This window comes from Suillus discolor (genome assembly GCF_016758755.1).
Source record: "Suillus discolor strain FC423 chromosome Unknown F5147scaffold_25, whole genome shotgun sequence".
In the NCBI taxonomy this organism is placed as follows: Eukaryota; Fungi; Basidiomycota; class Agaricomycetes; order Boletales; family Suillaceae; genus Suillus; species Suillus discolor.
Window position 1 is genome coordinate 572,530 of NW_024541272.1, and position 10,284 is coordinate 582,813.

At 49.8% G+C, this 10,284-nt stretch overlaps 2 protein-coding genes across 2 annotated transcripts; one reads left to right on the forward strand and one right to left on the reverse strand.

Annotated features, from left to right (window-relative positions):
- Nucleotides 1-703: 703 nt before the first annotated feature.
- Nucleotides 704-7,974, reverse strand: F5147DRAFT_799134 (uncharacterized protein; the record flags this gene model as incomplete). The annotated part of the gene is made up of 11 exons (XM_041443239.1): nucleotides 704-771; nucleotides 826-1,657; nucleotides 1,695-3,020; nucleotides 3,051-3,220; nucleotides 3,270-5,753; nucleotides 5,802-5,987; nucleotides 6,043-6,223; nucleotides 6,376-6,692; nucleotides 6,740-7,444; nucleotides 7,494-7,619; nucleotides 7,678-7,974. The coding sequence occupies 11 exons, from the start codon at nucleotides 7,972-7,974 to the stop codon at nucleotides 739-741; spliced, it is 6,657 nt and encodes a 2,218-aa protein (XP_041293304.1). The 3' UTR covers nucleotides 704-738.
- A 282-nt stretch (nucleotides 7,975-8,256) lies between these two features.
- Nucleotides 8,257-10,018, forward strand: F5147DRAFT_693895 (uncharacterized protein). Its single transcript, XM_041437275.1, has 8 exons — nucleotides 8,257-8,345; nucleotides 8,408-8,452; nucleotides 8,501-8,618; nucleotides 8,678-9,046; nucleotides 9,096-9,331; nucleotides 9,382-9,534; nucleotides 9,586-9,645; nucleotides 9,700-10,018. Exons 3-8 carry the CDS (start codon nucleotides 8,535-8,537, stop codon nucleotides 9,992-9,994), a joined length of 1,197 nt encoding a protein of 398 aa, XP_041293305.1. The 5' UTR covers nucleotides 8,257-8,345; nucleotides 8,408-8,452; nucleotides 8,501-8,534; the 3' UTR covers nucleotides 9,995-10,018.
- Nucleotides 10,019-10,284: the final 266 nt, after the last annotated feature.

Sequence of the window (10,284 nt, forward strand, 5' to 3'; positions counted from 1 at the left end):
AGGACAGAGGTGCGCAGCCAGTAATAGCCTTATGATGCAAGGCGAGGGAAGCATTTTCTGTACTAGGTGGTCCGTCCGCGTCATCAGTCATACTGTGAGGAAGATCGTAATACATTACGTATCGGTTTGAGATAGCCATATCAACGATACACGCTTACGATAACTTTTCAGAGGTGCACGCATCATGCGTGGGTTGCATTCATATTAAGATTCGCCGTTGTGGCATGAGAGCAGAGTTCAGAAGACGAGGGTAAGCGTTGTTTTGGTCTGTTGTGCAAAGGCTTTGAGGACTTTCCTTATTTAGAAGCTTTACATTTTGCAAAACTTAGCGAGTTCGCTCAGACATTGGCGCCGCGCGTGGCTTGCCACATAAGGCGCGTAATGTACATGTACTATACTCTTCAGCAAATCTCACATTTCCTTTCAACCTTGTTTGTATTATTATAGGTCCGGGGTCAGTAAAATCTTTTATCCCTCCCTTCTGTTGACTGGCCGCTTCTTTCAAACCGCAACTCATTATACACGGGCTGCTAGCTTCCTGTATAATCTTATTCGATATGCGTGAAAGCCGCCAGCCTAAGTCCGCCATGGTTGAGAGTGTTTCCCTCTGCTACACATTCATCACACGCCCGTTTCAGGACCCAGGTACAACGACAACCACACGATAGCACATAGTGTTACACATTCCGACTAAAGCTACAAGAAGCAACTAGTGAATACATGCAGCAAACATGCAGATCACCAACTTTCAAGCGTCCTTCGAGCACATTCCTGAGACAGCACCAATCAAGATCATTTCTGAGCATGATAGCGCAAGAGACTCACCCTAAGTCTGGAGAGATTGTGAACAATTGCCACATTCACAATTGTGCGTAACCTTCTCTTGAATTCAGGTTTGCTGAGGACTAGCTGGTATGATCCAGAGCAATGACAATATCGCGACACGTTGTCCGAGCGAACTTGCTTGCACTTGCCGCAGCGCATGTCTTGTTGCGTGAACGCTCTTTCGAGCGATCCAACTAGTCTAACCATCTCCATCTCAATCGCAATGCGGTCGTACTCTCCTCCGCATCCTCCGCAGATCCAGCGTGGCCTAGCACCATCAAGACCGTATGGCATAAGTTCTGGATCGCGGCAGAAGTCAAAGTCACGAAGTGTATCGCAATGCCGGCAAGGGACATTAGGCAGTTTGAGCGGCTCGCATGGGTTGCGAAAAAGGGCTTCATTGGCAAACTCGCGCACACCAGCAAGGTCGAGGAGGTTACGCTTGAGCAAACCAATCTCAACCTGATAATCAGAGGCGAGGCCAAGCACGGTACAGGTAAATTTGACAAATTCGAGAAGCGCATTTGTCATGTTAAGATGCGAACCAGGCAGGACGGGGAACTGGAACTGAGTGTTCAGTTCTTCGTCCACGGAAGCATCTCTTTGCTTGGCTTGAATAGTGCCAACCAACCGAAGCAACTTGCGGGTGAGTTTCCTGGCGATAAACTCCCGTGTCGCATCAACCTCGTTAATTTTGCTCGGGTCAGGTTGGGTGGGCTCTGGAGCCAGATTCTGAAGCACGCGGAAGGGTGCTCTTGAACCTTCATTATGCTTCTGCCGAATCTTGAAAAGCTCGACGATGAAGAACTGAATGACGGCACCGAAAGTCGTCCTGAATTGCGGGTGGTAGGAAGGTCTGGATATTCCACCGAGTCTCGATGGTGAGCTCTTCTGGGGGGTCAACAGCCAGCGGGTCTTCACATACGATTCCTCCCATATTTGCAGAGTCCATGAAGAGAAGGAAATCGTAAAACCGCTCTGTTTTGAGATACATGTGTTCGAAGAGTTCGTGTGATGTCACTGCTGTGGTTATGTAGGTGGCATATGCGTGAGCGGTGCCTGGAGGCTTTGAGGTTGCTAGCAAAATCCGGCCGAAGTCCGCGTGGATGACGTGAGATCCGAGTCGCTTGAATTCAGCCAACATCTGGATGAACGTTTTCCTCATGAGCCCATGAACGAAGCGATAAATATTTGGGTCATGAAGATGGGAAGCGCTTGTGCTGATCCAGCGCCAGAAGTGGTCAATTGCTAGCGTGGCCGGGCTTTCGAAATTTCCCTGCACTTTGTCAAGCAACCATGTCTTGACCATCGACTTGAGAATACCAAAGGTGAGACTCGAGATGTTTGATTCTCCAAGGGTAAGGTCGCGCTGAGCCTCGCCTCCGGAGAACTCATTCAGTGTCCGGGACACGGAGTCGAATGCCGTTGCTCCGCCACTCCCTTCAAGCTCATTGACAGCGACAGAGTGGAGAATGGAGTTTACTGCTAAATTGCGAACAGTAACTTCTAGACACACGTTGGAGTAGCATCCAGGTGATGTAAACTCTGTGTGCTGTATGTCTTCCGCTGGTCTACTATCATCCTCGATTCCACCAAGATCTGGACGCTCCGACGGTGACCACCAAAGGACAATGTCCTGCTGAATCAGTCGTCGGGCGAAGCTGATGTCCGACAATAACAGTGGCTGATCGCCGTCGATGTGACCTATAGGGACATCATAATAATCCGCTAGAGCGATTGAGCGATCCAGCCAGATTCCTAGTGATAGGTACCGCTGAACCATCTTTTGGGCAACGTCAGGCTGCCAGGGGAAGACGTTGAGGGTATGGACTGCTTTCGCTTTCGACATTGAAAGAACAGGGAATTTTGAAAGTTTTGGAACCCAGGTGTCAAAGTAAATTTGATCCTTGATGGATGAAATTACGACAGTGTAGGACATATTTTCCAGGAGTCCGAGTTCTCTGGAGATGGATTTGAGAGCTGTCGTATCCTTGTTGTGGTATGTGGTATTGAAATCGCATGAGGCGGGATAGTCGAGCGAACAGTTTCCATACTTGGATTGTCGCTTCGCCGAAAGGTCTTTGTATAACTCTTGAAGACGGGGGATTTGTTGTCGGCGGGGAGCGGGATCAACAAGGTGAAGTTTCACAGCACCGTTAGGCATGAACATCGCAAACACATGGACATGCGATGTACTAGAACATGCATGATACAGGAAGATATACTTCGCTGAGCGACCGCCATCCAGGTATACTCTGCGAGTAAGGGAGACGCTGGCTCTGTCGAGTTGAGACAAATCGACGCCGCTGCTTTGAGCACGGTTCAGAGTCATGCCGGGTTCGTCCACAGTACATGTCTTGCCTAGTTTGAGGAGGGCACGCATCTCTAGTGGAACCTAAACAGATGTAAGCATACTATCCGCTTAAAGTGCGGATGAGATGTACCTGCCGCTCGAAGACACCATCGACATTCGGATCATTCATAAGGTCTATGAAATGCTCTTGAATTTCCTGATAAACGTCCTCCTTCACAGAAATCCGATAGAGATTGGAACAGAGAATATCACGAGGAAGGTGGCGGACAACCTTCTCGAAGGCATAGTACTCTGGTTGAAATAAGGTGTCGCGAGGTGGTGTCTTCAGGTGCAAGAAAAATTCGCGAGGAATGCGCAGAGGTACAGACACCAGTTGAGCATCGACGGATACCCATAGGGTGAATCGCCCGGGAATCTTGCTGGGACGGATTTGCACAATGTCCCATCGCTGTGTTGTGCGAACCCGGGCACCTTTGAACATGGAGGGCATGATAGTGTCACCAGTGTTTCCCCAGCGAGCATTCCGCTGTTTCTTCCATCGTGGTCTCATGGCCCTGATCCATGCGGAATAGCTGATCGTAGGGTCAGGAAGTGGAGCTTCGTCGTCTGATATTTCTTCGTCGGGCTCAGGCGTCCGTTTACGGGATTTCCGATTTACAATGGCAATGCGCGGGCGTTCCAAGGTCTTATCTTGTCCAAAATCCTCCATGTCCAGTTCTGCGTCAATTATTAGAGCCTGGGACTGCGAGTCCGCAGTAGCACGCGTGAAAAAGTCGGTAACTTTGTTCTGCTTGAACTTGTCTACAGCACCTGCAACGCGACGATGCAGCCAGTCAGGGTGACGGATACGAGGAACAGGGTTTGAGACTTTCTGCATCGCGGCAGGGATGGTGATAAGCTTCTGGATAACTGAACCCAAGCGTTCCACGTAGTACTCCCAGTCGAGGATAGATCTGAGGTCGAAGGTGCAGAGGCTGTTGTCTTTGAGCCATTTTCGCAGGTAAGTGCGCTTGACACTCTCCTCTGCTGAGAATATAGCAACAGGAACCGCCCGCTCCGTAACTGGCGCTCCGCTGGGCTTCGCGGAAATGATAAACTTACAGGCGAGACCTTTGTCTTTGACCATCTGGTCACCAAGGAACTCGGCAAGTCGCTTAGCGGTGCTGATAGAGGTCGATTTCTGTCCTCCGTACTCTGCCAGCGTCTTGGACATGCTACGGTTCTCGGCAATGAGTTCAACGAGCTCCTCATCGGTCAGTGTGTCAGCCTTGCTATAGAGGATATCGAGCCACTGATTCGCAACCTGCGCAACCGCGCCATAGCATTCCTCCGTCGTCGTTCCCAGAAGAAATTTCTCGAAGATCTGTGACTGGAAGATTTTGATCAACTGAAGCTCTCCCCGGCGCTTCACCTCGAACCCCTTCAGCTCCGCAAGCGACCCATCGTCATTAAAGACTGCATACCGCTTCTTTAACAATTTGTCCTCCTCCTTCGACGATGGGAGAATCATAGCTTTATACGGCCCATCTAGTTCGAAGAAAATGGAGTTCTCGCTGTGCACGACGTACTCCCCGGTTGAGGCGTCCAGGTCATGGTACTGGTGGTTGGTAAAGCGGGCGTACACAAGGTGGTTGAGCATCGTACACGGGTAGGAGAACCCGATGGCTTTCCCGTTCTTCAGTTTGAATTTGAAGTTTTCCGGGAAGACACCAGGAAGCATGCACCAAATTCCATCTGTATCGAGCTCCAGCGGGCGACCGATCTGCTCGACGAGCGCGCGCGCCATCTGGATGATCGTTGCGCCTGTAAGACAGGTGATTCCTGCCATCTCCATGGAGTGCCACCGCGCACCCTTGCGCATCACGTATCCGTAGAACGAATTAAGGATACATTTGTGTGCAAGCTGCAGGGAGTCGTAGAGCACAATCATCTTCTTTGCCTCATCGACCTCTGCGATTGAGCGTCCCTCGCTGATCACGGCGTCCAAATTCTTCTTCCACGTTTTGTGCAGCCCCTTGTACTCATACCGACGGTCACGGAAACGTCGCACTGTGTCGACATAGAAGGGGTTCTCCCGCTGACATACGATCGATTCTCTTGTCTCCACCCTCGTATCCTTGATCTTCTTGTACACCTTCCGAGAGTAGTCACCCAGGCGTTTATGCAACAATGCAGTCTGCTCCGCGTCCGTCAAGTCTGGGAATCGCCTCTGAGGGCCCCCAGGCCTCTTCGGGGGAAAGGTCTCCTGATTTAGTGCGTGCCTAATCATGTTATACTCGTCCCTCCTCGCAGGAAAGAACTCTCCCCTCCATGCCCACTCGAGCCGTCGATCGCATGACTTTCCGGGACGGTTGAAGTCGCACACCGCGCATACAGACTCATCGACCACCGAATCTGGCTGCAAACGGTTTGAAAGCATGATGTTTGGGTACATCGCTGCAACATCCAAGTGGTAAATTAGCGGCTTGTCCGTGCGCTTTGGGGTATCGCGTAATACTTCGAGCGCCGACTGTATCTGCGACTTAACCTCATCATAGTTGGTCACATCTTCCAAGGAGGATTTGGACTCCTCGGTGATGCAGAAGGTGAGTGCGGCATCAAGGTCGTCGATGAGCTGTTAAACGTAAGTCTGAGGTGGATCGCACTGTGACAGGAAGCTTACTTGTTGTACAGCTGCGGGCACGATCTTGAAGTCTGTAAGGATATCGCTGCGGAATACGCCGGCTTCGAGTGCCTCAACGTGACCTCCGACATACGTCTCTGATGCAAGTAAGTGGCCTTCGAACATGTTCAGATGCGCATCCTCGTGGCGGTTTGGCATGATGATATGCCCACGGTATGCCTCAACCTAGTTCATGTGTGAAGTCAGCTATAATTGAAAGCCACGAAGGCCTCGGACATACCATTAGGAGCGTCTCGCAAAGCGTGCCACTTCCTTTTCGCAAGACCTCGTCCGGACAGAGCGGAATGATGTTGCATAGTGAGAAAATGAAGGGGTGCACGTATTTCATGTACAAGTAGTATGTCGCTACCGCATCGGAGACGGAGTACTGCGCAAGGACCTGTGGTTGCTCCATCGCATAGCTACAAGGAATACGTCAACAATGACGGGATTGAAATGCGATGAAAGTGAAACAACAGAAAAGTAGTGCCAAATCAAGAAAACTATTCAGAAGCGATATAGCACGTACACAGCTCAAACATAACATCATAAAGAGAGAGAAAAATAGACTCACGGTGTCATCAACTCCGGATCGAGTTCAATTGGATTGTACCCAAGCTTGGCTGTTGTGACTGCTTTCAAGCCCTGGCTTCCCTGTGGTAAATAGGAGTCCCGCTTTACCCACCTGAAGCAATCCATGTGCACGCATCCGCGGGACTTGAACTCATCCTCGTTATCCTTAGCGAACCCCGTCAGCAAGAACATGTCCAACCCGTTTGCCTTTGAGCGTTCAAAAAGGAACGGAAAATCGAAGAAGTCGCCGTTGAACGTTGCCATCACCGTAGGTTTCACATCCCTGATGTGGTTAAAAAAACGCATTATAGTAGCTGCCTGCGAGAAATGTGAGTCCGAGGTAAACACAGAGACGACAGGATCACCTCGTCCTTCTCATTGAAGATTATGAACGGACCCTCGTACCCCTCCTTCGGCGTATACTCAAAGTCATCAATATCCTCGCTTACGATCTCCCGGTTCGTTACTAAGAACCCCTGACCATCCACCATGTATGAGATCATCATCACCTGGTCCACCGCCGCATCTGGGAACTTCAGCGGCGCTTTCGTGGTCTCGATATCGAAGGCCATCACCACGGGATCCGCGCGTTTCACCTTCTCTGTCAACTGCACAAACGCAGGTTGTCCAGCTGTAAACGTGATTCCATACCATAATCCCACTCGCATCTCGTTGTCAATGGCTACTCGCAAGTAGTAAGGCACGTCAAACTCGCGGATATCCACGATGCATGACGGTGCATCTCGGTCCCTGTAATTTGTTGTATTGCTTCTGTTGATCTCCGCCCACTCCCCTTCAAGCTCTACACTCGTGCTCGCTGCCGCTACAACTTCGGCATACGCGTCGATCGCGTCTCGCTTTGCGCCGTTCGCAAGTGCGAGAGGGGCTATGTCCCGTCGCACGGCCAGAAGGTCGCTCACATTTCGAAAGCACAGCTGCATGTACAGACGACGATGGCCCATGAGGTGGTTGGGCAACTTCAAGTCCTCTTTCTTCTCCCGCACGATCCGTACAATCAAGCCTTCAAACCGCTTGTGTAACCACTCTTCAACAGAAGACTCTGACCCAGTCTGCAGAATATAGTTGATATCATAGACACCGGAAGCTGTAGAGACTCACCTTGCATGCAATGTAGAAGTAAGGCTCGTACTGCATTGTGCACTTGAACATTCCTCCGTCATCTTGAATGAAGTAAAAATCGACTGCCGCCTTTCCACCCGGGTAGTCCGCATCCTTTATTAGAGTCTAAAGGATGTTCACAGATGAATGACTTGGGTTCTTAGACACCAAAAGCGACACTCACGGGATGCATGTTAATCAACCAGCCCTCCTTCCTGGCACCTTCTTGCACTCTCATAAATCCCAGCTTCTCGTCAATCTCATCGCTCTCTCTAACCCGTTCAAAGCGTTCTTCTAGTTGCGTGCCATCATCTTCCCGTTGCGGGGCTGGACCATCACCTGCTGCATTCGATCCGCCGCGACCACGTCCACGACCTCGTCCACGACCACGAAAGTGTGTGTTTCCGCGAGTACCGCCTCTGTACCCGCGACCTCTACCACTGGATGTGAGCCCAAAAGTACCTCGACCTCCGCGTGCCATCGAGTTTGTGGATAAACAATATCAAATTATCAATGGCGAAGACGGATACTTGTGACAACGCGTATGTGACATTTATCACATGACGCGACAAGGTCACAGCATGACTTGGTTCTTCCGAATCCCAAGTCTTCTTGAACAATGATGCAATGATTCACTGAAGAACTTTTCTCCATAGCTTGTCGCATATATCATAAACAACATCGGTACAATGTTGCCTATATTATCTCCTATGATTACACGAGCAAAGAGTTGTTCCAAGAAGACGCCAAACAACGAACAACCCTTCACTTGATCTTGTGCGGCGCCATGCGGTACGTAATGTTATGCTGGCACAATGCGGCTAGAATCAAAAAGATCATCAATTATTTGATGGTCGGTTTATCAATATAACTTTGTACTTACTCATCATCTGACTTTGACCGGCCAGCCCATCGATATCCTTGAAATTCCGATACGGACTGTACTCAGAGCTTTCCTGGTATTACTATCAAGATTATGTTCAAAGCGAGATGTCTGACCGTCATAGAAATCTAGACTTGCCAGGATATAGTTCATCAACAATGACGAAATTAGCAGTTGGTGCGATTCTGGCTATCGCCCTTGCTGCCGCGTCGTCCATAAGAGTGTCGCCGCCTGGAGCAGTCGTGCGTCGACAATGACAATTGTGTAGTGCTAAATTGCATCTAAACGTCTGCCCTCCCAGTACATCGACCCTTTACAATACAATGTTGTGGGAGCAAACTACACAAAATGGCGCAACTCGTCCCTTATTGGTTTTAACCCCACCAACAGTGCACCCCCATTCATTCAGGTCTTTGACCCTTCATTCCTCGATGTCACCGGACCGTCTGCCACCATTCGCGAAATTGCTTCGAATCCTGGCTTTGCTTTTGCCCATGAAGCGCCCATCTACGTTCCAGATCTCAACTTGGTCTTCTTTTCAAGCAATGGCGGTGGCGCACTTGGGTACAGTGGCTGGTATAACAACAGCGTTGTTAGCATGATCAACATGACAGAAGTCGACATGGCGCTGGCTTCTACGCCTGGAAATGTCAATATCCAGGTTCAAACAGTGGGTCACTCCCGCTTGATCATTGATGCTTAACCATCCCGACTCTCAGCTCAACCTCTCCGACAACGTCCAAATGGTCAACGGGGGAACAGGCCCATACAAGGGAGACCTTCTGTTCGTTACCTCAGGCCGCGCTTTGCTTCCGCCTTCTGTTGTTCGCGTCAATCCTAGCCCTCCCTACAACACCACTGTTATTCTGGACAACTTCTTAAGCAGACAGTTCAATTCGCTCAATGATATCAAAATTCTCCCTGGCACGGACATCATGTTCTTCACCGATCCTGCGTGAGCAATCGATGAGATCATTATATCTCCAATGTTAATGACTTCTCCAGCTATGGGTGGCTAAACGGTTTCCGTCCTGAACCAATGTTACCATCGCAAGTATACCGCTTTGATCCATCGACTGGGCAGGTCAGAGTTGTCGCTGACCAGTTTGTGCACCCGAATGGTATTGCGTTCGCGCCAAATGGCAAAACTGCATTCGTGTAAGTTTGGTTTTTTCTCTCTCGTGTTTGTGGATTAGAATAATGCATCAGCACCGACACGGGTATTTTTGGAGGCTTCCTCGGGACAAATCAGACCTTTCCAGCCACAATGTTAGTTTTCCCACCTACAACGATGGTAATCAGATACTCAAGCGAATTCTAAAGCTATCAGTTCGACGTCGACCCAACGACGCAGTCGTTCATGAATCGTAGAGTGTTCGCCTACAGCGACTCTGGTGCACCCGATGGCATTCAGCTTGATACCAAGGGCAACGTTTATGCCGGCTGCGGCGATGGTATTAATGTCTGGAATGGGGAAGGCACGCTCATTGGGAAGTTCTATCTAAACAGCACCACAGCCGAGCTGATGTTCACGAAGTCTGGTCTCGTTATTTTGGAGGAGACGGCGATGTATGTGACAAACATCCAAGCTCGTGGAATGACTCTAGCCACGTGGTAGCTTTCTGTGTACTCCCATGCTTGTCACGAATTTGATGCATACTATGATACTACGTAGCTGTTCTGTGAGGTGTGGAGACATACTAGAGTGTGACAGGTCACATGGCAAGCACATATTTTGAGAATATTCAGAGGTTTTTGGTGGGTACAAATATATGTAAACGTGTTGCGTCCAAATCAAGGAGGCAAAGCACTGTATTACTTGACAATCGGTTCGAACAGGTTCGAACCAGGTTCGAGAATTCTGCAAGTCCTCAAACCATGGACTGGACCGACGGTTCAGTTCTCCCT